At 41.7% G+C, this 27,721-nt stretch overlaps 1 protein-coding gene across 10 annotated transcripts in view; it reads left to right on the top strand.

Moving 5' to 3' along the window:
* The window catches only part of MCTP1 (multiple C2 and transmembrane domain containing 1), a 2,372,456-nt gene that overhangs the window by 1,770,063 nt on the left and 574,672 nt on the right, over positions 1–27,721 (top strand). For all 10 annotated transcript variants that reach the window (XM_085632490.1, XM_085632489.1, XM_085632491.1 and 7 more), the window contains 3 exons: positions 6,665–6,767; positions 7,120–7,221; positions 7,754–7,828. In XM_085632490.1, coding sequence (XP_085488616.1) covers positions 6,665–6,767; positions 7,120–7,221; positions 7,754–7,828 — 280 coding nt within the window. The remainder of the gene's footprint in view (positions 1–6,664; positions 6,768–7,119; positions 7,222–7,753; positions 7,829–27,721) is intronic.

Below are 27,721 nucleotides of genomic sequence, written 5' to 3'. Positions count from 1 at the left end.
AATACTTTAAGAGTCTCTGGGGTTACCACAGTTTTAGAGCACCAATCACCCACATACGCCACCATCTCAGCACCTTTGCGTCTCTCCGGCAAACTCACCACTCTCAAGTTGTTTCTCCTCAACTGGTCCCACATGTCCTCATTCCTGCTTTTAAGTAATCGCAAGCTCTCAAGAAAGTCTCTGACCTGAGTCTGCATTTGCTTTGCAGAGGGCTGCAGTTGGCTCACAGTGACCTCGATGTTCTTGATTCTGTCAGCCAGTTTCTTCAGATCATCTCTGAGAAGGATCACTTTGATGGATACTGGGTCTATTTTATGTATCAGCTCCACCCTCATAGATGCGATTGCTTCCAGGATCCTGTACAACTTGTCCGCAGTTCGATTCTCTCTGTTGTCCATTTGTTCCTAGGCGGGGATTGCCGTATCCAACGTGAAAGACTTCATTTTATCTGTTTTTACCTTTGAGTGGGTTCTTCTGGTAGGTTTTCAGCCACAGCACATTTTCCTCACTTTTCTATGTGAAAAAGCTGTGGGATCAATGGGGCAACACCAATTTCCTACCACCTAGCATTTCCTCAGGTCTCCCGATAAAAATGGTACCTCACCCGTGACAGGGAATGCCCAAAACATCTTGTGGAGACATCAGAACTATCTATCACACAACGATCGGGTTTTGCAAGGGGGCACCTGTGTTTTTAGTCCCAAGCTAGACGGCCATCAAGGGAAACCTACCCAACCAAACATTTCTGAAAACTAGACACCCAGGGGAGTTCAGGGAGGTATGGTTTGTGTGGATCCTCCAACGTTTTCTTACCCAGAATCACCTGCAAACTACAATTTAGCTAAAGAAATCACATTTTCCTCAAGTTTCTGTGTGGAAAAGTTGTGGGATCAATGTGGCGACACCAATTTCCTACCACCCAGTGTTCACCCAGGTCTCCCGATAAAAATGATACCGCACTTGTATGGGTGGGCCAAATACCCGTGGCAGGGAAGGGCCCAAAACATTGTGGAGACATCAGAACTATCTTTCACATAATTACCTGGTTTTGCAAGGGGGGCACCATTTTTTTGGGTCCCAGACTAGGCGGTCATCTAGGGAATCCTACCAAACCCGGATATTTCTGAAAACTAGACAGCTGGGGGAGTTCAGAGAGGTGTGGCTTGTGTGGATCATCCAACATTTTCTTTCCCATAAACCCCTGCAACTTGCCATATTCACAATTCACTAGAATCAAAAGAATATGTTCAGATCCTAATACAGCAAGATCTAAGATTTGTGAGTACAAACAGAGAATTGCAAAAAGGGGTTACCCAGTGGATATTTTACAGGCAAACATAACTAGGCTTGACAGCAAAGAACGGACATCTTTATTTACCAAATCTATTGAAATCAAGAGGAATATACCGACTTTTGTGTCTAAATACTCTTCATGTTCAAATCATATAAAGCTGATAATCAACAACAGATGGGAACTTCTCGAGAATAAATCTGATTTCAAGGGACTATTCAGCATTAAGCCGACATTTGCGTACACCAGAGGAAAGAATTTACAAGAACTAATTAGAACTCCGGAAAGATGTTCAAATACCACACAATACAAGGGCACGTCCAAATGTTTTAATTGTATCCATTGCAACAATATAGTTGTAGGAGACATATTAACGCATCCAAATTTTGGGCACAAACATAAAATTGAGACATTCTTCAGATTGCAACACGAATAATGTCATCTATTGTTTAGAAAAATCAATACGGAAAGGCTTATGTAGGCAAGACAGAACGGAAACTTAAACTTAGATTGATGGAACACAAGAGTACCATACGTACCCTCAATAAAACTTCCAGTGAATCAGTCCACTGGCAGGAAGTTAAACACACCATATCACAGTTAAGGTGCCAGATTGTTAAAGTAGTTAAATTGATTGAGGGTGTTGACAATAGCAAAAAACTACTGCAACATGAAGTTTTTGGGATACATTTCTTAGACACTTTAGCCCCGAAAGGATTAAATGACAGGGTAGACATGAGCTGTTTCCTATGAGTCACATAGGTATTGATCTAACGTGGATGTATTTATGAATATTATGTTCACATGTAATATGAACGTATATTTGAATTTCTAGGGTTCATTTTTCTTTCTTTTTCTCCAATTTTCTCACCGGGGTTTCTTGCACTCTACTTTAGGCCTCTTGTTCCTTTTATATTTACACCACAAGCACCGCACATGCACGTCACCTAAGTGTTAGGGTTCCTGATTCAGCAAGAGTAGAACGCAGACCGGAATACTACCACATCTATTCTGTGTGTTGCCAAGCTTAGGAATCACACACCCCAGTCTTTTTTCATCATATCCCTCCAGTTCATGTATATTCGCAGGCTACATCAAGTAGCACTTCTAATTTTTACACTTTTTCGGCGTAACTTTATTGGCCTTTCACAACACAGCAACTAGACTATTCCACGCATCCTCTCGATCTTCGGCCTGTCTGCTTTCTATGACCGTTGTTTTCTACATCGCGCAGATGTTTTAATACTGCTTTCACATTTGCAGCAGTTCAACCTACCGCCATCATTTGAATAGTTCTCTCCGGACTCCGGTAAGACTTATATCACCAGTTCCCCGCTTCTATCCTTCTCCACACGTTAATTTTTAGTCAATTTCGAGTACTTCTTAATTCATCTGCATTATTTTTTCAGACTTTGATGCTAACATACCATACGCAGCACGCGTTGGATACATATTGAAGTTTCCAGGTGAGTGCATCGCCTCATCTCACTGCCTGGATATGCTCACTACGCATGAAGTTTACAATGTAAACAACATTTACCTTCCCACGTTTTTACAGACATCAGTTTACCCTTGGATTCACCACGTATATCGAGTCAATTTGGGGCTATACTGCACTAGTATAAGGTGAGCCTTTATAAGCATTTGGCTTACATTAATAACTGGTTTTTGCAGTGATTGACATTTTAACCCATACTACATTGATTTGTAAGAGGGCGATTTCATGTATACATTCTTCCCATTATTCCACAATGCTGTTTTAGGTACGTGTCTTCCATGCTATTCACTTTTATCCAAATGAGGCACCCTTTCAAGCTTTTTTCTAACGTCTTCACCTAATTGGCCACCGGGTGCTGGAATGATTTGTTCTTCTTACATTTTTTTTATATCCTGTTAACACGTAACCTAATCGACATCTACCACTAATACACAGATGCCTGTTCTGAGTACTTTTCATTCTTTACTCGTCTCTGTTTCATCTCCTTCTGCACTTGCACTGCTACTTCTCTAGTCTTCCTTCCTGGGCTCACTTCACAATACAATAACGATCGTGAACATATTGGCAAATTGTTGGGCATAGAGATTTCTCCATGTAAATCTGTACAGTATTTTACAATTGACTAATTTGTTTGATTACAGACATGCCCCTGAGGAAGTGACCGCAGAGGCCCCAAATGCATTGGGCTTTATGTTAATGGGATGACCAAAGCTTTCTTGCAAAGATTGTAACATTTGCATAATGAAAATTTTGTCTGGGTTAAAAATGTTGCTTTGGTTAATGTACAACGTGTAACTTTACTGTTATGTATTGATAAGAGTTCAATGAACAGCATGTTCAAATATCCTTTGTTTAGCAATAACAAGTTGATTATGATACATAAAAACAAGTGACACATTCTTTATGATTCATTGAGTTTATTTAATTTGCATCATATGTATGAAAACTGCATAAGGTGAATTCAGAAGAGTATAGAACTTTCAGTTCTTAGTGAACAGTGCCAACCACATCCAGGCCCTGGTTCATGTTAGGCTTTCAGTTGATAACTACACGTGCTGTCAACACGCGCAGTGGAGATGCACCTACAGATTAAATTGCATAATATATGAGTTTTTTGATAAAACAACATAAATAGGTGTGCACCTCTATCCCCCACATTAATAGTCACACAAGTCACCCCATTCTGAATTCCCATGGGTGTCTAGTTTTAAAATTTTTACAGGTTTGCTAGGTTTCCCTAGGTGCTGACTGAGCTAGGGCGATAAATCCACAGCTACAAAAACAACAGTTGATGGACAGAATGCAGAACAATGTCATACATTCACCCCAGTACAAAGGTCTGGGCATAATTCCATCGTTTTTTTGCTCACCATGCCGTTCCAGTTTGAACCCAGCCATATGCAAATCAGTCTTGACCCTGTGCCTCATGGGAACAGTCCAGCCCGAACTGCCAAACCAGGCCCCCCCTGGACTGGAAACAAGCATCCTAGGACCGGTTCGGGGTTTCACCTCTCTTCAGCCAGGATAGCTTGATTCCAGTGGCATGGAGAGCACGGGACCCACGTCTGGGCATACCCTTCCCACTCGGGTGACAAATGCAAAAACATCAGTTGATGGACAGAATGCAGAACAATGTCATACATTCACCCCAGTACAGAGATCTGTGCCTAATTCCATTGTTTTTTTGCTCACCATGCCATTCCAGTTTGAACCCAGCCATATGCAAATCAGTCTTGACCCTGTGCCTCATGGGAACAGTCCAGCCCAAACTGCCAAGCCAGGTCCTCCCTGGGCTGGAAACAAGCATCCTAGGACCGGTTTCAGGGTTTCACCCCTCTTCAGCCAGGATAGCTTGATTCCAGTGGCATGGAGAGCATGGGACCCACGTCTGGGCATACCCTGTCCACTCAGGGTGACAAATGCAAAAACAACAGTTGATGGACAGAATATAGAACAATGTCATACATTCACCCCAGTACAGAGATCTGGGCCTAATTCCATCATTTTTTTGCTCACCATGCCGTTCCAGCTTGAACCCAGCCATATGCAAATCAGTCTTGACCCTGTGCCTCATGGGAACAGCCCGAACTGCCAATGCTCACTTTGCCACTGGATTCAAGATAGCCTGGCTGATGAGGGTTTTTGAACCTGAAACCGGTCCCAGGATGCTTGTTTCCGGTTCAGGGAAGACATGGCTTGGCAGTTCGGGCTGGACTGTTCCCATGAGGCACAGGGTCAGACTGATTTGCATATGGCCATGTCTGAACTGGGGTGGCAAAGTGAGCTAAAGAATTATGATGGATTAAACCCAGATCAGTTGACAGGGGTGAGTGCTTGCAATGTTTAACACTCCGTCCATCATCCCCTTTGGTTTTGATAAATCCACAGCTAGGCACATTGCAAAAAAGGGGTCAGTTTTCACTGGAAAAATGTGGTGTGTCCACCTTTCATTTTGGCCTATTTCCTGTTGCGGGTATTAGGTGAGAGCCCACAAGTCACCCATCCTGGATTTCCCTGGGTGTCTAGTTTTTAAAAATGTACAAGTTTGCTAGGTTTTCGTTGGTGCCGGCTTAGCTAGGGCCACAAGTCCACAGTTAGTCACATTGTGAAAAAAGGGTCAGTTTTCAGTGAAAAAATGTGATGTGTCCACGTTGCGTTTTGGGCCATTTCATGTCGCAGACACTAGGCCTACCCACACAAGTGAGGTAACATTTTTAGAAAGGAGACTTAGCAGAAAACAGAATAGTAGAACATGTGTTATTACCTTTTGTCTTCCTATGCATTTCTGCCTTCTTAATGTAAGACCGTTTGTAAAAAAGAAGTCATTTCGAAAAATACCCTCTAATTCACATACTAATATGGGTACCCACAAATTCAGAGATGCACAAATAACCACTGCTTCTAAACTCCATATCGTGTTCCCTTTTTAGATATACATAGATTTCCTTGCTACCTATTTTTCACTCTTTATATTTTACCAAATGAATTACTGTATACCCGGTACACAATGAAAATTCATTGCAGGGTATAATTCAGTTTTGGCTCTGGGTACCTCTGGTTCTTGGTGAACAAACAAGCCTCATCTATCTCTGCAACCGGAAGCGTCCCGCGGATGTATCGGTATATAGCTTGCAAAAATCTACCACAGTTAGAAGTTGTTACAGGTGAAAATGTAGGCACAAATTAAATTTCAATATTCTTTTAATTCAACTGTTTCTTTCTATAGGAAAACCTTGAAGGATCTACACAAATGACCCCTTGCGGAATTCAGAATTGTGTCTACTTTTCAGAAATGTATCACTATCCGGGGTCCATTATTGGTTTCACACTCATTTCTACCACTAACTGGAAGGAGGTTGAAAGCCCAAAAAGCAAATATAGGCTAAGTCCCAGTAAAATGCAAATACTGTGTAGATAATGTTGGTTTTCTGACAAACATCTGCCTGTTCCTGAAAGCTGGGAAGATGGTGATTTTATCACCACAAACCCTTCATTGATAGTGTGCAGGGAAAATACCAGATGCTTTCATCTGCTGCACTTTTTCCCCATTTTTCCCCCAAACCCCAAAATGTTGCTGTATTTTGCTTAATTTCTCAAACCCTTCCAGGGGAATCCGCAAACCCTGGTTACCTTTAGAATCCTCAGGACGTTGGAGCACAAGGACACAACTTTGGCGTTGATACCTTATGTTGACAAAATGCTGTGGGGGCCTAAGCGCGAACTGCCCCAAATAGTCAAAAAGGGTGTGGGACGGGGGGGGGAGGCCTGGCAGCGAAAGGGTTAACACCAATGTGTACAACTGTGCGTGTGTCTATTAGTTTTCCTACTATGGGTGATGTCATTTGTTTCTCTCTGTTTTTTTTCTCTGTAAATAGTAACATTAAAGATATCCACGCGCTTCTTGAAGTGACAGTCTATGATGAAGACCGAGACAGAACTGCTGACTTTCTGGGCAAAGTTGCCATACCCTTGCTGTCTGTAAGTGGCATTCACCTGACACAGTTCTTTGCCCTTTCCTTCCCACCAACTGACCCCCTCCCCTCGCTCTCAAAAAAGAAATCTCAGCTCTGTGGCTGTCATTGCGCAAGCGAGGTTTGTAATAATAACGCAAACATCTTTTAGCATACTGCGGTCCGCGGCCATGCCGCCTCCCAAGATAGTTAATTTTTCCTGACAGACTTGGCTCTGGTAATGAACAGGTACTTGTCAGAATTGCCACAGTTGTTTTGGGCTCTCTGTCAGTTTCAGCAGCTGGGGGTCAAAGGTCGCGGAGGGAGTGTATTCAGTGGAGACCACAAGACAGACGGCTGTCATGTCTTTTTTCCCGCAGATTCAAAATGGTGAACAGAAAGCCTACGTCTTGAAAAACAAGCAGCTGACAGGGCCGACAAAGGGGGTCATCCATCTTGAAATAGATGTGATTTTCAATGCTGTAAGTCCCAACTTTAGCTTCCTTCTTTGTACTGCTAAAGAGTCCAGTTTCTCGAGAGCCTTTGTTCCCGGTTTGTAGAGAATTTCTGGCAGTCCCTCGTTTTGTCTAAATCTTGATGTGAGCTGAATAATTCTCTTCTGCCCGCGGCTTAACGCACACAATCGCTTGCTTAGTTACTGCTTTGATAGTTGCAATCCTCTCAATTATATTCCGACAAACGAAGTGGCATTGATATGGTGTGTTTTTTTTCTTACAAATGCAGAAAGAAATTATAAAAAAAAAATTGATTTGACTAAACTCGTAACGTCTTACAACACATTTATAGCAATATTTCCAACTCGGTTTAAATTTCCAAGTATATCATATAGTAATATTCAAAATCAGTTTTGGATTTTAATAAATTGCAATATAAATTTGTGCTGATTTGTGTTTATGATATAAAGTAATATTACATACGTGATATAAAAAATCGAATTAATTGGTCTTGTCTACAATCACAACCTATGACCCAGACTCTGCTTTTGATTTGCAGGTGAAAGCCAGCCTAGCTACATTAGTACCAAAGGAACAGAAATATATTGAAGATGAACCAAGACTCTCCAAGCAGGTAAACAAGGAGACTAAAGTTAATAGATTTTGCAAAGGCCTTCCTTAAATACGAAAATGTAATTGCCTTTTTTCTTTTTGAGTGCTTCTGGGCAGGGGGATCTGTCAGTACTGGCGGCAGCCGGTGTAGGAAAGGGGGGTGGTGTGAAAGAAGGGTTCCCCAAACAGCTCTTTCAATGCTTCTCAATTCTGTCCTGCATTGTATCTATTTTCCCAGCTCGGGCTTCCCTTGAACGCTAATTGTTGGGTTTCTTTTGCTATGGGGACAGATGCTCACCGCGGACCTTCGAAATCCCTTCACTTTGAATTTCAAATTGAATTTTGAATTCTTTACTCGATGGGTAGCACATGGATGCAATCAAACATGTATTCCTATATAAAATATTGCAGTGTCCACCCAACTGCATTGATTGATGTGTGCATTGTATTGACTGCAATGCAGATAATACTGCATGATGTGTTCTATTCAACCATGAGAGACATACAGTAAATTCGTAAGTAAAGCATATGAATAATAAATAAAATGTCAAAAGCTTTGGCATACAAGTGAAAGAGGCTCTTTAGTCTCTGGCTAGTTTAGGCATTCAGTAACTCATCGCACAATCACTCTGTCACTCGCCCTTGCACTAATACATCAACACACCCATCTACTGACTGATACAATAGAAGTAAACATTGGCAATGCCAAAAGGTCTGTTTTATAAATGAAATTTCCTCTTCAATCACTGGTGAGTTTAGACAGTCACTAGCATCACACATGCTCTCGGTAATTCATCCTTGCACTCATAGAGCCATTCATCCATCCCCTGACTCATTCTTGCAGTCACACACTTACCCAACCATGGTAAAAGTTTCTCACAGAAACAAGTATATGTAAAGTACAAGAAAATGCCTCGACCTAAACATGGTAGGTGTAATAAACAGTAAAGTTAAGGATATCAGCATGCATCAATCTTTTTGAAAATGTTTTCTACTGATTTTAAAACTAGTAACATTGTAATAGCCTGTAGATGTGCAATCAGTGAGGATCTCATAAGTTATACATATCCTGGAAATGCATAGAGTACCAGCAAAAAAGAAAGCTTCAGTAAGTGGGCGTGGGGAGTATAATGGGCTAGAGCAGGTAAAAATAAAACCAGATCAACTTATCAAATCAACATGAACAGATGAATAAACAATAGCCAATTGCACTAGTGGTGTCATTTCGAATTACAGAGGTGTCACTGTAAGACTTTTCAATAACCCTATGTTAAATTGCCCAATTGTAACCAAGATTCACAGACCATTAGCAATCCAGACACAAAATTAGCCCCATCAGTGAACATCAGGAGTGGGTTCCACAGACAATGTGTGAAGCTCCACATTAAGGAAGTTCATCAACACCTTTAGGGTTCAGTAGGAGCAGCATCATTGTGTAATTTGAGAAGTCATCAGTGATGTCATAAATGATGTCATAGATCATGTCATGAGTGATGTAATATGTGCAGTTATAAGCAATGCTTTGCTAACCATAGCTCGTGAATATCTGGTTCTTTTTAGTTCAAAATGTTAATGTTGTCACTCCATATTCACCTAATTATAACATCACTTTAACCTTTGTTTTTTTCAGTGAATTTCTATGGTTTATTATTAAACAAAATCAGATCATTATATCACATCTAACTATAACATTATTCAAAATTTTGCTTTTTTCTGTGAATTTCAACTTTTTTTAATGTAAAATAATAAAATATTACCATACGTGAAGCCAACCCCCCGCCAAATGCTATTTAGCATTGGTGGTTTGCCACAGGGCCTGCAGTGAATCCTCCACAGGCAGCCAACCCCACACTGCACATTGGCCAAAGGGCCTAATTTAAATTAAATGTAATTAATTGTTATGTAAATTGCATTCATTATTAAGTAATTAAATGGAAAAAATAATAAATTATAATAAAATATCAAAATGAATTAGAAAATATTAAAATAATTATATTTGAGTAATTTGTAAGCAATTGTAATTTATTCTTAGTTACTTATTGTAAATACTTATTAAATAAGTAGGATGAAGTTTGAGTTAATTATTTTAATTAATTTAAAAAAGAGTAGACTGTTTTAGGTTTTAGGGCTGAGAAATGAATAAGGATAGTGTATATGGTTAGTAGATGCGTTTTTAGGCCTTAAGGATGGGTAGCTTATAGGGGTACTAATACGCATATTAAGTGGTCAGGGATGGGTATGTTCTAAAAATAAATGTAATTGTAATTAAACTATGATTGTTAATTACAATTATATAATAATATTAGATTATATTTTTAAAATTATTAAATAATTGAATAAAAAAGGACTGTAAATGATGTAAAATTAAATATATACATATATTTTTAAATATAACAGCAAAGTCCCAGCCCGTCAATACCTTTGACGGGATTTCCTAGGGACGGACCACAGTGCACACAAAATGCAATAGGCTCCAGGAGTTGAATTTCAAAGTAGTGATTTATTTGCCAAAAATAAAACACCCAAGTGTTCCAGGCATATGTACATATGTGTATAAATATACATCCGTTTAAATATCCATATTCACATATTTATATAGATATGTACTCACACACATATATATGTAAAGAAAACCTAGTATATTACATCACTCATGCATGATCTATGTTCCCTAACTTGCATTTTCATCATGCACTGCTTGTATCCTCACTTATTACATCACTCATGACATTTTCAGTGACTGCATAGATAACATCCCTCATGACATCTGAAATTACATCATTGAAAACAACTTTATGCACTGTGAGAGCACAAGTTATAATTAATTTGGAGCATGAGTTCTAGTTACTTGACATAACTATAACTAGTGAATTTATTTTCAACTGACATTTTACCTAAATATAACATACCTTTTTTTACAATACCTAACTTTAACATCCCTTTAAGCCTTTAACTATATATATATATATATATATATATATATATATATATATATATATATATATATATATATATATATATATATATATATTCTCAAAAGGATTGCCACATGCTCGGAGATGCACTCAAGAGACAGAAGCGGGCCCCCTTAGCTTTCAAGAAGGTCCTTTATTGCATCGCAAACCGGATTTCATTTCAAATTGTTCAGAAAGGTCCAACGCGTTTCAAAGCTCCTGCTTCTTGTTCACGGACCGGCTGGTTGGAGGCGGTGATAACGTCATCTCTGCAAGCCCCTCGGTAAATAGTAGTTGACTGCCCCCAGGTGGGTTGGATCTGTATTCAGTCTGAAGGTATCCTGGGACTTGTAGGATTGAGCGTTTGTGCCACAAAACATAAGTAACAAAGTATTAATCCTCTAGTAGGTATGAAATGAATTACGGTTTAAATTTAAAGCACAACTTCGTCTCTTCTGTATTAGCGAGATGCAAGTATATCGCTACAGTCCATATGTATGTGGTGGTGCAAGCTCCACGACCGTGGCCGGCCGTAATATATTCTCAAAAGGATTGCCACATGCTCGGAGATGCACTCAAGAGACAGAAGCGGGCCCCCTTAGCTTTCAAGAAGGTCCTTTATTGCATCGCAAACCGGATTTCATTTCAAATTGTTCAGAAAGGTCCAACGCGTTTCAAAGCTATATATATATATATATATGTATGTATACACACACACACGCATATATATATACACACACACATACACACATATATATGTATATACATGCACTGAAGAAGAAAAAAAGTTGATAAATACATCTGTTTTTGTTTAGGGGAATAGGTCAGTGACAACATTAACATTGTGAACTACAAAAAACAGACATTCAACAGTTATAGTTAGAAGACCTAACTATAACTTGCGCCCCACCATGCACTGCTTATGACCTCACATACTGCATAACTTATTACATGTTCTATGATATAATTTATGACCTCACTGATGACATTTCAAATGACTTGATTGATGACATCATCCAAGTGTGCTAGTTTATTTTTTATAGTTTACATAGTTATTACTTTTCTCACTAATTTTGAACAGTTTATGTTCAGCTTATGGGTGTAAGTGTTTACAAAAAACATGTGTTCCGAATGCATCTTAGGTGTGTAGAGGTATTGAACATGTTATGCATCTTTGTATTAAAGACTAATTCTGCAGGCAGTTTGCAGGTTGCAGTGGTGTTCAGCATGTTCCTCATGATTTTTTTGGCTCTGCAGAAAAAGTTTCTAAAAGGACAAAGATTGTATGGAAAACATATTAAGTATTGTAAGCAGCCTTGATTTATTAGACAGAATCGTCTCAGCATGACAATTTCCACATAACACAGAAGCCTGTCTGAACCAGGTACTAACGTATGTACATATTTTTGTTTTGCTTCAGCAAATGGGTTATCTGTGAAGTTTTCACCAAAGTATGAAGGCTGCAGGTTGTATTATCTTTAGAACCTTCAGAACTTGGCAATACCACACATATAGAGCAATGTGTACAAAAGAATATTGGATAATGTAATCAGTGATGCCATCATTGATGTTATCAATTATGCCATTTGAGATGTCATCAGTGATGTCTTTAATGATGCCATAGAACATGTCATAAGAGATGTAATATGTGAGTTCATTAGCAGTGCAGGGCGGGGGCACAAGTTATAGTTAGCTGTGCTAACTATAACTAATGAATTGCTGCATTGTTTTTTAGTTCAAAATGTTAATGTTGTCACTGACATATTCACCTAACTATAACATAACTTAAGTCTTTGTTTTTTTCAGTGAATTTCTAAGGTTTTCATTCTTAAACAAAAACAGATCTTTTCATCACACCTAACCATAACGTTACTTTAACCATTGTGTTTTTCCTTTACTTAACCCCTTCGGTGCCATGCCCTTTCCCCCTCCTGTGCCGGGCGTTTCCCACGCGGGTGGGTTTCATGACGAGATAGTCTCGTCATGGGCACAGCGCGACCGTGCTCCATGGCGAGACTATCTCGTCATGGGCACAGAAGAGGTTAAAGTAATATTTTATTACCATACGTAAAGCCAACCCCTGCCATGAAACCCTTGCCACGCCATGCACAAACCTCCCCTCCCACCCCCCTGGGCAGCCAATCCCAACTGTGTTTGCCCTTCAACTGTGCACAGCAGGGGGTTAGCAATAGGGCCTAGCGGCAGGTCAACCCATTCGGGGGCAGCCAACGTCCCTGCAGGCAGCCAACCTCATGCTGCGCATGGTCTTTCATCGCACATGGCGTGCAGTTTGCCGCAGGGTCTAGCTTGCCCTGTGTCCAACTCCCTGCAGGCAGCTACCCAGATGCAGCCAAACCCACGCCAAGCAAGTCCTTTGCTCGTGCATGGCATGGGGATAGCCACATGCTCTGTGTTTCAGCCAAGCCCTGCTTCCAACTCCCTGCAGGCAGCCAAACCCACGCTGTGCACAGCCTTTGACAATGCGCAGCAGGGCTTGATCACAGGGATCCCATCCCCGGACCATACCAATAAGAAAGGAGAGAGGAGGGGGGAATGTGGACCCCTCCCTGAGCCTTATTAGGACCTGGTGCCCCATCCCCAAGGGCCTTAAGTTTTTTAAAGGGGAGTGGGGCCACAAGCCCCCCCTCCCTGAGCCTCATTAGCCCTATTAGGTCCATCCCCCAGGGCCTTATGTTTTTTTAATGGGGAGTTGGACCACTTGGTTCCCCTTTCCGAGCCTTAAAAAGGCCCTGAGGACCCCATCCCCCAGGGCCGTGTTTTTTTTAAAAGGTGGGGTTGGCCCTCTCTGACCCATTTTCACCCCAGGGACCCCATTTCCCAGGACATATATTTAAAGTAGGTGGGTACCCACCCAGGGCACCCACCATACACATCTTGGGGGCTGCGGTGGAGCCCCAGTGCCCCCGGAGCTCCACCCGGCTTCCAGCATGCTGTGGGTGCCCGTATTGCTCCCTCCCACTGGGAGTTGGGCCATGTGGGCTTGGGGAGGTGGGCCACGTGCACTCCTCCCCAAATAGTAAGGCATTTGGCTCAGGGGGATGGGGTCGCCAGGGTTTTTTAAGGCTCGGGAAGGGGGGCAACTCATATTCTTCCCATACATTCAAAATATGGCCACAAGGGATTGGGTCCTCTGGCCCATTTGGGCAAGGGGAGGGGGGCCATGTGCCACATGCTGCCATACCCTAATGTTAATGTATAAGGGTCAGGGAGGGGTACCATGTGTCTCCCTCCCCTACCGGGCCAAAGGTGTCATGGCGAGGAGGGCTACTTGCACTCCCTCGCTTTTTTAAAAAGAAAGACCCCCGTGGTTTTTGGGCCAATAGTGGTTGGGGTGCCGGCTTTGTGACCTCCTTCCCCGTTGGGGTGGTCGGCTGCTTGCTGGGGGTTGGCCGCAGGGCCTGACTGCAGGCCATGTCCTGCAACCAACCCCCCGCCGTGGACAGCCAAGGCCATGCACAGCATGGGTTGGCTTTACATATGGTAGTAAAATATTACTTTGTTAAAAAGAATCCTATAAAATGGTAATAAACTATTTCATATGCTGAAAAAATCCTAGAAATGTACTGAAAAAAAATTTGTTAAAGTGACGTTATAGTTAGGAATTGTAATTATATCTTAATTTAAATTTTTGTAAGTAGAATTTCAATTAAAACAAAAAGATTAAAGTAACGTTATACTTAGGTACCAATTCACTGAAAAAAGCAAAGGTTAAAGTGACATTATAGTTAGGTGTGATAATAAGTTCTAATTTTCACCTAGCAAGAAGGTGTTGATTTGTATTTTTAAAAGCTGTGTTAGGACTGTGTTCTGCCGGGCATTGAGCCAATTACACAAAGCACTTTCCTTTTGTATTATGTGCAGTGTGTGTTATAGTGCATTTTCCATCCTGGCAGTAAGAATTCGCACAGCTCAACATGTTCCATTAAATACAGACTACGTTTTTTGGTACAGGTGATGTTGTCAAGCCTTTTTATGGCATTATAAGTTCTATGCTTCTTTTTGACAAGGAAGCAATAGGAATTAAAGTTAAACTTGGTGATCCTAGGGCACGTCAATGTGCAGGCTCAGAATGGTTCCACACACCTGTTTTTACTGAAATTGCACTATCTGCTGCATATACTAGAAAACTACTAGCTGGACTGAGCTTCTACCCAAACTTATACATTTTCTGGGTTAATCTATGCAATAAAAGCAGCTCAGCTTTGCCAAAGCCATCTTAGGGATTTTTTTGCATAGAGCATGAGCACTGAACATGTTTATGATATGGCCCCTCATCCTTTTGTGCGAGGAGATGTAGCTTCCATAGGCATTCTTTATAGACCATCACATTTTAAACTTAAGAACCGTAGTGTTGAGTTTTATGGGAGGAATTGGTTCTGGAGGCATCCATTTATACCATGATATCTGTTCCCACAATCCTGATACCTGACCTTTCAGAGAGCATAGCTCTGTCCCAATCTTAATGCAGGAGGATTGGCTCATGGAGGTCCTCCTTGCTCTTCACTGAGACATCGCTCAGAGGTCAGCTGCGAATCCTCAGGCCACGACATAGCAACATGTAATAAATAATGAGCTGAAGTCATATAATGTGAGTTGTGCATCCAAATCAGGAGTTGAAGTAGGCCTAGGGGGTGCCGTGAACCTGCAGATGTGGACAAGGCATATTAAATAGCTTAGCATGGCCCATGTGGGTCTTACCGTAGGGCATTCATGACTAAAAAACACTTCTAGGGGCTGACATCAAAACTTGGCTGTTGTAAATTATTTAATTGGCTATCGATTTTTAATTGCTCATTTTTGATTTTTCTTAAATTCATTCCTACCCTCCATTTTTGCACCTGTGCTTTTTGAAAGAACTGAAGTGAATATGATCGATATGAAGAGCCTCAGCATGGCAGAGCTGAGGAACATGTGCAAAGAGAGGGGATGAGCTAGTGAATGAGTCCAAGAAGGAGGACTACCATATTCCCCTATTAGCTTGGGAGGAGGTACAAATGCTCTAATCCTCTCCAAAGGGGCAAGATGGTGAGTAGAAGATGGAGGAGGAAAATGTAGATGAAATTGAGGAGACTCTAGTGAAAGAGGAGTGTGTATCCAGATCAGCGATCATTGTGTCAGACCACAGTTTGTCCTAGTCAGAGATGGGGTATAAATAGGCAGAAGGGACTTGAGGTTGAGACTGGCCTTGGAAGAAAGATGGCTGCTGAGGAGAAGGAAGCCTCAGAGATGGCACTGGAGAAGAAGAAGGTGAAAAAGAAATTAAACCTGGCCCGGGGGAACAGAAGGCCCTGCTGGCTCAAGAGAGAAGCCAATGAGAGGTGGACCTCAGAGCCAACAGAGCTTCTGAGTCCAGTTGAGATGGTGGCATTGACAGTGAAGTACCTATGAGCGGTAAAATAGCCCACATCCCCCAATATCTTGTGCCTAGGGATGTGGTGGAGGTGACCTAGATAAGTGGTTTGCAGCATATGAGATGGCCCTGCATATGCTTTCAGTCCCAGAGAGGAATCAGGTGACCAGTCTGTGGAAGCATATGCCCATTGCGGGCAGGGATACATTACTGGCACTTGAGAAAGCAGACCAGATGAGGTATGCCCCCATAAAGGAAGCTCTTATCATAAAGGCTGGTCTGGCCTGAAGATCAGTGATATGCAGAAGCAGTCACATCAGCCATGGATGGATTTTGTAGATTCTTCCAGTTAGGCACTGGATGGTTGGCTGACAGGCAGCAAAGTAAATGATTATGATGGGCTGTACAATTTGGTTAAGAAGGAGCACATTGTAAGTAATTGTTTTACATAGTTGCACCAGCACCCAATAGACTCGAAGCTGACTATGCCCAAAGAGCTTGGAAAGGAAGCTAACCTCTGGCTCACCACCCAAGTGTCCATCAAAGTACCCAGGAGTGACCACAGGAAGGGTTGTCAGGTTCCCCTCCGAGAGGGAGGGGGATGGCCAGGATAATACAAAGAAGTCCTCAAAAGGCCCCCAATAGGGTTACACCTTCATAGCACAAAGGGGTAGGTTCTGATGGGTGGAGGTTGGGAGCGCCCTTTCACCCACCCAGGAGGTATGACTGTCTCTAATCATGGTACAAGAAGGGGGACTCTGTCTGTCTCAGAAAACCACTCACCAGTGGGCACTCCACTAGAGTGGCCAATGAAGCCTTAGGGGCAGGTTAATCTGAGGAGGAGAGGGTAAAGCATGATCTAGTATCCCTTAGTTGGGAGGTGAATCCAGATGGTAGGCTGGTGATCCCAGGGGGAGTAGTCGTCCCTTTCAGGAAGTCAGAATCATTGGGGTCCCCGTCATTGATCTGTATGATCCTGAGATCAACAGACCATGGTGGTAGCAAGGCTAATTTCCCCAGAACAGTATCTGCCAAGACAAGTTTGTAGGGGAACCCAGGCACTGGGCAGGACTTTTACTGCCCTATGGTCCTGAAAGGCCATCAACTGGGTGCCACCCCTTAGATGGTGGGAAAAAGAGTGCAAGGAGGGTGTGTAGGACTCCTTGCCAACCCCACAACTAGAACTGATGCCTACCCAAGACCCCATATTGGATCCTCCGCCCGACAGTGAATAGGCCTGGGGCAAAGTTCCTGGCACTAACAGCTATCAGTGGCCTCTTATGGTTGTTAGGCTTTTGGGTAGAACTTTCCCTAGGTTGGGAGCAGTAGTCTGACTTACGGGGAAGACTGGGACGCATAACTACTGGGATGCATCTGCGAGCGAGCTTGGTTTAGTTTTTTCCTGGGTGGGGTCTGCAGGTTAGGAGAAGGATTCCTCATAGACCAGGTGAGTGGCTGGGACACATATTTACAGAGTGTACACGTAGGTTCAGAAGAGCACAGACCAGACAAGTTCCATTGCAGAGGCAGCCAGATGTTCTATCACCTTAGCAGAGATGCCCATTTAGGTATTGATTATTCAACCCTGTCTCTTGCCTGCAGGTGCCCTGTGTAGGAAATCCTCCTTTTCTGCATCGTCATGCAGTATTTTTTGCCTTTTATTCAACCCTATATTTTTGTTGGTTTTAAAACTCTATGCACTTTATCCCTGCTGACCAGCAGCAAAGTGCATATGTTCCCTCTTTAAATATGATTGATTTGAAATACTCCTAATTGATATTTAGCTTACCTACACCTCATTCGTATGTGGTACAAAATGTACCCAGGGCCTGTAAGTTTAGAGTCACTGGTGGACTGTAGCACCTATTGTGCCGTCCATTACAATGGCAATGAAAATATGGCTTCAGACCTACCCTGTGTGACCTGGCTATAGCACTGTAAAAACTAAAATCTGGCCTGTCAAAATAAACCCTTTTGACAGGTCAAAACCTCCCTTTAAATATTATTAAGTCACCCATATGTGGGCCTTGTAGTCCACAAGGTAGTGTGCATGGTATTTTAAAGTAGGGCATGTAGAAATCTTATGTTAACATGTCCTTACCTTAAAGAGCACCCAAAGATATGTTTCACTATTGCAGGCCTAGTTGTCCTATGTAGAAGATCAGAATACAGATTAAAATCACAATACTGTATCTTGGAAATGGGACTAACTAGAAAAATAATTGAACCACTATTTTTAATATTTAAAAAAATCCAATTCAATGGTGAAGTTGAATTAAATGTTTTTATTTAGAAAGTTACCTTTTCCTGCCTAAAGTTCCTAGAAGAAATTTGCATCTGCTCTAAAACTTCTCCCAGCCACAGATCTGCATTTGAATAAATGTGAAAAAGTGAAGTTGTGAAATGCTTCCCAGAAGCAAACAGTAGGGTGACTGAATGAGCAGGGATGACTCCCCTGAACCTTACTGTATATGCAGGGTGGGGGCTGTGAGCATCCTTTTTAACATTCCAGTGGCACATCTTGCTTGAGTGTCAAATCCTGCTTGATGGGTAACTTCGAAGGTAAAAAACACAATGCAAAACAGTTCCTGTATGTCCATTGTCTGGTTGCTGATGAACCCTGTTTTCTATTACCACAACTCTGTCCCTGGGTTTAGTATGGGTACAGTGGCTGGCTGAACTGAATGTTAGTGTTAAATATTGGAGGGCACTCAGATTATCATTGTACACTTTCACACACACCCAGCCACAGAACCCACTTTTAGTGTGGCTGAAGACTTTCACTTGCTTGAAAATACCCAAAGTGGGTAGAGTTGGCAAGGACAACTTTTATGCCATTAGTTAGGGCATGCCCAGGAGTCATTTCTATTCATTAACTCATGCCAGGCATAATTGTGACATCTCCAGGCACTCACTTCAGAACACTCCTGGACCTGAAGATGATCAGTAGAGGACTAAGTCTGCTATCTGCAACCAGAGTAAAGCCCCGAAGGACTGGACCTGCTCTTTCTTGTACCCTAGATAAAGAAGTGTCTTTCAAGGGTCAGAAGGTTGACCAGTGGTGAGTGGACCTGGACTGGTTATGGATTGGACCCGGACGTTGGTCTCTGCCTTGGCTCCCTGTTAGTCTCTAAGTGTCTCCCCTGAGGTCCTGGGGGGCTTTAGAAGTGTACTCCTGCAGGGGGATTGGGACTTAAAGGACTAAAGTCGAAGTTAAATTCTTTGACCAGGACAAACCTGTTTGGTGTATCTGATCCGTGCTCCATTGTGATCAGCGTCAAATTCGCCTAGATCCCAGTCTGCTGCAACAATTGATTATCACTGACCCTTCATGATTCTTGCAAATATTCTGCTTAAAACTAAAAAAATTCAGATCTCCGGTTCCCCTTACTTATTTTTGTAATTCTGGTGGCATTATGTTTATTAAATGTTACTATTTTTCTAATTCAGTTTGGGATTTTTATTGTTTTGCATTTCAACTTTATGACTGTTTTGGCTGTTCATAAATACTTTGCACATTGCCCTAAAATAAGCCTGTCTGCCTTGTGCCATAGCGGCCAAGGGGACTAGACTCAATTTCATTTAGTGACCCACCACAATTAAAAATCAAACTTCTTACAGAGAGGAAGCATGCTCGGAAAACAAGGTAAACAGCTGAGCATTATCACAATTTGTTTCTCAAGAGAATGCAGAGAAATTGTCACACCCTCTGGTAGGTCTTTTCTGACAATGAAGTGTGTGTGTGTTGCTTATAAATGATTATACAGAGTTCGGAGCACAGAAAATATTTCATTTGGAAGCGGAAACCTTTTTCATGGAGGGAAACACTTGGGTAACTAAAACATTACTTTCTCCAGTTTATCTCAAACTCCTATCAAGTAAACATTTGGAATAAAGTTTTTTTTGTCAATTTGAATTTATTCTGCTGTTATAATTATACTTTCATATATGAGTTTGTACACTCAAAAAACATTAAGGGCCAGATGTATGACCATTCACTTTAGCGAGTCGCAAATTGTATCAAAATGCGACTCGCAAAAGTAAATGTACATCAAGGAACAATCCAGCACCTACGCTGCTTATGATAACTGGGGCAGAAGAAAAAGAGATGGTCATCTGTTTCTTCAGTACCTCTGCAAACAGGACATATTTTACTGCCAGCTTGGCATCCATTCCATTTGGCAGTGAAGGTAGCAACGGGTAGTGTGCCTAACCTGGACCTTATATAAAAGGCTATTGTGAATGGGGGATCAATATCATTCGTATAATTTTCACAATACAAGGTTGGCTTCAACTCTAGGAAACAATCGGCTATTTCACCCAAGCCTAACTGTTTGGATGATTTGACCTCCTCAAGCTCCCAATAAATGAACTTCAGTTTTCTTATTATGAAGTGTATGATAACTTCAGAGGCCAACCAGTACTCATATAGGCTCATGGAATATAAAGTCTGTTTTTCATAATCCAACCACGCTAGCAACACTCCTCCAACAAGAGTTATAAAAGTATTGTTGAGATAAAGGCCCCGGGCCATGGTACAGCCACCCTCAGTCCACTGTGTCAGAGCCATTAAGGATTGTATCTGCTGAAAAAGTTGCAGCCACTGAATGGGAAGCATTCTGGCATATGGTGCTCTATGCAGTATACAGGTGACTGCCAATTCCTACACCCCTGCTACCTGCCGGACAATAAACGGACAGTCTCCTGGAACTCCCGCACCTTTCATTAAGTACTTTGGGGATATCCGCACCATCCACCCACCCAGCCAACAGTTTCTTCTCCTCATTCACTCCTTCCACACACCACTGATTTGCATACTATATCATTCCAGCTATGTAATACATTTGCAGGTCTGGGAGGCCCAGCCCTCTGTGTTCCAGGTCTAACTTCAAAATCTCTAATTTAATTCTACTTTTTTTGCCTGCCCATACAAGGGACACTAGAAGGCTATTTAATTCGGTGAACATGGACCTCAGTATGCTACAAATGAGTTTTGTAGAGTATATAGGCGTCTAGAGAGCAGTACCATTTTGCTCAGGGCCACCCTGCCCATCACTGACACTGGCAATCGGTTCCAGAAAAAGGATGGAGGCTCCTAGGTTTTTAACCACTTTGCCCATATTCAGACGATATAGACCTCTGAGGAGTGAACTATTTGGATCCCCAGATAACGGAATTGACCCCGCTCCCACAGTAGTCCTGTCACGGAGAGGTCATCGGGGGCCCACCCTCGAGACCCGCCTGTTGTAAAAAGCATGTTTTATGCTTATTTACATGTAGCCCGACGCCTTACCAAAGTCATCCATAATCCTCCGTAAGAGTTTCCGGGTTCATGACATACGACACTCAGTAATTAGTAATTCCATGTCTGCACAGATTTTCCCTATTCTAAGATAGTCTAACCCATTATGGGCACAATTCCATGTGGCGATATTGGTCTGTAACAGTAAATCCAGCCGCTAGGAGGCCATCTAACTTGTAATCATGGCATAATCCATTGGATGTTACCTTATTTTCTTGGAATTTATGATCCAGCGCTTTCTACATGACTTCAGAATGCACTCAAAGCATACAGGCAGAGCCCACACACAGTTTCTCTCCAACTCCTCTCTGAAATAGTCCTCAGAAAATGTAAGCGTTTTGTTAGAGATAAGTGCAAGGTCTAAACATTTTAGAGTGAACTACAAATGCTTGCTCTAGATTTGACGTGGGACTTTACATTTTCTTAGTATTGTATTTTATTATAGAACTTATGTGGGGGCGATGAATTGCTTAGCCACACGGATAGCAAGCTACACCGTGTTTGGTTGGGAGGGTGTTGTTTTTGTTTGAGCCTATGTGGGAGGTGTTTCATGTCATGCATAATGACCTCCAATGTGCAGTTATTGTATTATGGGGCGCAGCACATGCCAATGTGATGGGAAAAGGAGGGTGAGAGATAGATACAGTCAGAGGAATGTTGTGTACCCGTACACCAAAAGTGGCTAATTAGAGAAGGCACAGTAACCCATATAGCAACATGCACATCTGAGGGTGAGAGACAAAGCGCCTGATAGGTTGCTGCCTGTAAAAAAGCGAACCAGCTTGCTGGGTTCCTCACCCTTCCATGCATGCCAATAACTTTAAAGAATCCCAGAGACCCTTGCTCTTTCTGGTATACATAACGAGGCATCCTCCTGGCCTTCTAGAATTTCCTCCCAGGACAACTTCCAATTTCATCAGTAGTAGTAAATCACATTTCAGGGTTAAAAAGAGACAATTTGATGAAAGGAGGCAAACCCCACTCCCTTATTTCAGCTAAGACAACAGCATGACACCTATTTGGTACTTCTCAATTCGTTCAATTTTCGCTTAGCTCTTCTTAAGCCAAATTCCTCGCATCTTTTTAGGAGAATGTCTTGGCAGCATTAGTACATTTCTTGTCCACGCTCTCTGCCCTGAATTCCCCGACTGTTTAAATTCTGGACATAAAATAATATCTTCAGGAAGGAGCCTACGGAAAGGGGCCGGTGTAGACCTTTTTGGTTGGCAATGAAGTCGAGTGGTAATGTCAATGTGCTGTCAGTGCTGCAGAGGGAGTTCAAGGTGGTAGCCATGTGTGAAAGGGGCATGTTTTATTATTTCAAAATAAGCCAGTTTTGACCTTGATAACACTGACTACTCCAAGGAGAGACTATTAAAAAAATATGTTACTCTTTCATAGTATGATTTTACTGTTTTTAATTGCCCAGGTGCACGTTTGGTGTGAAGAAATATATTGGAATATTTCTTTTGAAATCTGTTTTGTCAAATACTAGTTTCTTTTCTTTCCGCATTTATTTGTGTGCTCTTATTGATAACGAGTAATGAACGATACTCTCTTGGAATTCACCAAATTTTATTCCCAGGCTGCAATCAAACTCCAAGCTTTTGGCATTGAAAAGGGCATTTTGATAGGAAACTATGCTGGCATGGTTCCAGTAGCGCGCCATCCAAGGGAAACAGGAAAAATGTGCCATAATAGCACATTCCTCAACTTTCCATGTGCCTTCTACTTGTCATGTTGCTACCCCTGCTGACCTTTTTACTAATCTTGGTAACATGTTCTCTGCCATGCATTACTTTGCTCCAGAAAGGTGTTACATGGGTGGAGAGTGGGTTTCCCCACGCATCCATCCATGCTTTTGGCCGTCGGTCCAGATTTAGTAAGAGTATTAAATCTATGAATGAATCAAAATTTCACGCCTTCCCAATAAAGGTGCAGCGAGGAGAAATATCTTTATTTCATTTGTTTCCTCCTTCTAGCTGCCCTGCATTCTGCAGCACACTTAGAAAGAGCAAAAAGCCTCTAAGGTTTGTTTTTGTGTAGAAAGGTGCCCCTTCCTGCACAAAAACAATCCTGTCTGTAATCCAGGCACCCTTGCACCATACCGCAAGGGTGCCTACATTGGAGCTAGGCAGTATATAGTGCACCAGTGCAGCGAGAGAGCAGGAATGCACCATCCCTCAGTAAATAAGGTGCCTTCCTGCCCTCTTCTTTTGACAAAGTGCAGCAATTTGGCTTGCTCCATTGTGCTTCATCAAATGTTAGTAAATCTGGCCCCTTCTCGCCCTCCTCAAAAATGCATGTGTTACAGTCAGTGTGCATGCCATTACAGCTTCTAGTTCTGACCCTGGCCCATTTACCATCAATTGGGTTTTTGTGGGTCCAGGAATATAGGCATATCGAGGAGTCTCACATAGAACACAAAAAGTAATGGGTGGAATGCTTAAATTAATTTGAGCATCTGGAAATTTCTCAGGCCACATTCCAGTCCATCATTTGTGACCGCTTCAGGGAGAAACTAGCCATATGCAAATCAGACTTGGTCTGGCTTCAGTAGGAACAGTCTAACCCAAATTGCGAGGATAGGTCCCCTGTAGATGGGTGCATAAGCAACCCCGGAAAAGTTTCAGTCTTCATCAGAGAGACACACCTTGAGTCCTGTGGCACAATAAGCAAATAACCCAAGTTTGAACATAGGTGCTGCTTCTGGGGTTATCACTTAGAAAAACAAAAGTGATCAGTGGAATGCTGGTAACTTAGTAATGTTATAAAGGGTTATAAGGACTGGACATCTCTGGCGAGTAGGTTGGGTGGTGTTGCCCTGTGGCATTAGTGATGGCTGTAACTCCTGTCTGCTTGTTTTACTGAACATAACAGCAGCCTTCCACACAACTGAGGACTCTAGATTGCTGGACCTCCTCAAACACTGCTTCTTTAAAGGCCCATCCCTTAAATGGTTCTTCTCCTCTCTTTCCAAATGCTCTCAAATTGTAAAAATCTATTACAGTTTCTGACACAACCACTATCGTTGGTGGAGTCCCACAAGGATCCATCTTATCCCACACTCTCTTAAACATTATCTAGATACACTACCTGAAATCTGAAAAGATTAGTGCATCTAAGTCTACCAATATGCAGATGGCATGCACATTTACCTGAAAACTTCATCTTCTTTTAAAGTTTGATTTTATTAAGGAAATAACAAGAAAGAGAAACAGCAATAAAATGAATAAAACAGGTCCTATTTAACATAAAAAAGAATAAATAAAAAGAAAATATAAAAGGATAAGACTATCAAGCTATACAAAGAAGAGAAATATGTATATAAAAAGAGTAAGGGAAAAGGGTAGGGGAAAAAAGCAAAATATAATTGATACATAACACTTGAGAGTAAAAAACATACTATGTAAATTATGAACATTGTAAGCATAACAATAAATAAATAAAGCATGGTAATAAGCATTCGGTTATGAAGAATTAACTAATCATCTGGGAGCAGAGAAGCAAAGGGGAGAATTTAATTCATCTGATACATTTGAAATTGCAACATTAGAAGAGGCTTTTAGAGATAAATAAGTTGTTAAAGGAAGCCATAAAAGATCCCCTTTAATTGCTAGAGAAATGGGAGAGACATAGTTAGAATCTAGTCAATGATGAAAGCAGACCGCATTCCAGGCTCTGAAAGTGACTTTAATCCGTATAGATTTATTATGCCAAATGAGTTGTTGATGGAAGGAGTCAGCAGAGGGATACGATGAGGGCATTAGAGGAACCAAAGGTTTACGAGAGTGAGAGATGACAGGGGAACGCGTAGAAGCAATAATGGTAGAGAAAGCTAAGATCTCTTGAAAATCGAAAGGGGCGATAAGAAATGTCTCCATTTGTAGCCAAAGAGGAGGATATAAAGGAAGTTCCGTAGAGATCCTGCGAGTAGCTTGTTTTAGGCAAAAAGCGGAATGATAGGATTTGAAATCAGGAAACCTAAGACCTCCAGTATGTCTATCTTTCTTTAAAGAGGATAAAGCTATACGAGAAGATTTTCCTTTCCGTAGAAATTTTAGCAAAGTAGAATCAATTTTCTTAAAGTAATAACCAGGGATGTGAATAGGAATCATGGAGATAATATATAAAATAGGAGGAGAGAGCATCATTTTAATGGAATCCAAACAACCCCACCAAGATAGGAAAAGGGGGTGCCAGCGAGTAATAGTGTCATTTAGTTTCTTAATATTATAATCAAAGTTTAGCTTTAACATTTCAGATATTAAAGGAGCAAACCACAAGCCCAGATATTTGATTTTAAGTGGTTGCCATGAAAACCCAGAATGTTCAAAGAGATGTTTTTGACACAAAACATTCAAAGGTAAAACTTCGCATTTATCAGTGTTGAGACGATATCCTGAGAGTTGAGAAAAGGAGGCCACCTGTTGAAGAAAAGGAGGGAGAGAAGCTTCAGGATTAGAACAATATAAAAGGATGTCATCTGCATAAAATGAATTTTAACCTGATGAGGAGCAAAGTGAAAACCTGTTATATGATCATCATGCCTAACTTTAGTTAAAAAGGGTTCCAATGCTATAACAAATAACAATGGAGATAATGGGCATCCCTGTCGTACCCCCCACGCAATGGGAAGTAATCGGATGTTTTACCATTAACAAATATTGAAGCTTGAGGGTTTGAGTATAATCAAGAAATTAAAGCAATTAATTTAGGGGGGAAACCAGCCCATTTCAAAGCATGGAACATAAAATCCCATCCAATCCTATCAAAAGCCTTCTCGGCATCTAAGGTGATCGCAGCAATAGGAAGATCCAAGGAAGAGGCTTTACTTAAAACATTAACAAGCATTTGCAATGCAATAGGTCTCGCATTTGAGTTTGAGCTATTGGCATTGTAAATGACAATGCCTTTTATTTATGTGTTGTTTTTGAAAACAGAAAAATAGGCATTTTCATTTACAATTGTGTTGTAATCTTCCCCGCTTCCCCTTCTCCTTTCCACCCCCCCCTTCCCTACCATATTTGGTTTGCCCAGTTAGGAATATTGTTGTCCAAGCTCACGGTAGAATGTTGGTGAGTCGACAGAGCGGAGGTTGAAGGATCCGATCTAATAAACTCCTCTCTTCCTTATCTACTTCTGGAGTTTCATTCTTAACATTTTGGCGAGAAGGTGGGATATGAACCCACGCGTGCAAAGCACAATGGATTAGCAATCCATTGTGCTTTGCACGCATGGGTTCATTTGGTCTCACAAGTACCGGTTGAAGAAGCCATTAGGAAAATGTTGTGGTCGTATCATACAACACCCAATGCTGTCTCTGGTGTTTCTCCGTTTATCTCACTCAAAGGCAGGAACCCTGGTTCTAAACTCACACCCAACTGGCTAAATGGTGGATCGCCTGTTTGTGTGGACAGAGATTCTGTTCAGGTTAAAACTGAAAAACATCAACTAGAATACAAGCACAGGTATGACAGACGATGGGGAGCATCCAACAAATGCCAATGGCTCCAACTTTTGCAAATGCGAGACATATTGCATTGCAAATGCTTGTTCATTAAGCTCTGGATGCAGGGCCATCAAAACCCTGCAGAGTGCTCTGAAAGCAAGAAAGTGCTTGAAATGGGATGCATTGGTACTGATTTTTCAGATCGTCCTCTATCACAAAGCACAAAGTCATTTGCATAATATTCCTCTGAGGGCACTTTCACAGCACTCTGCAGCTCTCGGAGCACTTTCACAGTACTCTGCATCCCTGAGAGCACTTTCATAGCACTCTGCACCTCTCAGAGCACTTACTCAGCACTCTGCGCCTTTCATAGCACTTTAACAGCACTCTGCAGCTCTCAGAACACTTTCACAGCACTCTGCACCTTTCATAGCACTTTAACAGCACTCTGCAGCTGTCAGGGCACTTTCACAGCACTCTGCACCTCTCAGAGCACTTTCACAGCACTCTGCACCTCTCAGAGCACTTTCACAGCATGCACTCTGCAGCTGCCAGGGCACTTTCACAGCACTCTGCACCTCTCAGGTCACTTTTACAGCACTCTGCGCCTTTCATAGCACTTTCACAGCATTCTGCACCTCTCAGAGTACTTTCACAGCATTCTGCATGACCTTTTCTACTGTGTGTTTATTTATTTATGCTTTTTTATATAGCGCGGACATTACACAGAGGTGACAGACCGCTTTGCAATAGAGCAAAAGAACGTTACATGAGAAAGTTAGAGTAACATGGTAGTAGGTGATACATACAGCTACTACGGTTACTCATGGTGGGAG

The sequence above is a fragment of the Triturus cristatus genome, chromosome 2_1 (assembly GCF_964204655.1).
Source record: "Triturus cristatus chromosome 2_1, aTriCri1.1, whole genome shotgun sequence".
In the NCBI taxonomy this organism is placed as follows: Eukaryota; Metazoa; Chordata; class Amphibia; order Caudata; family Salamandridae; genus Triturus; species Triturus cristatus.
This window is presented reverse-complemented; position numbering and strand designations above follow the sequence as displayed.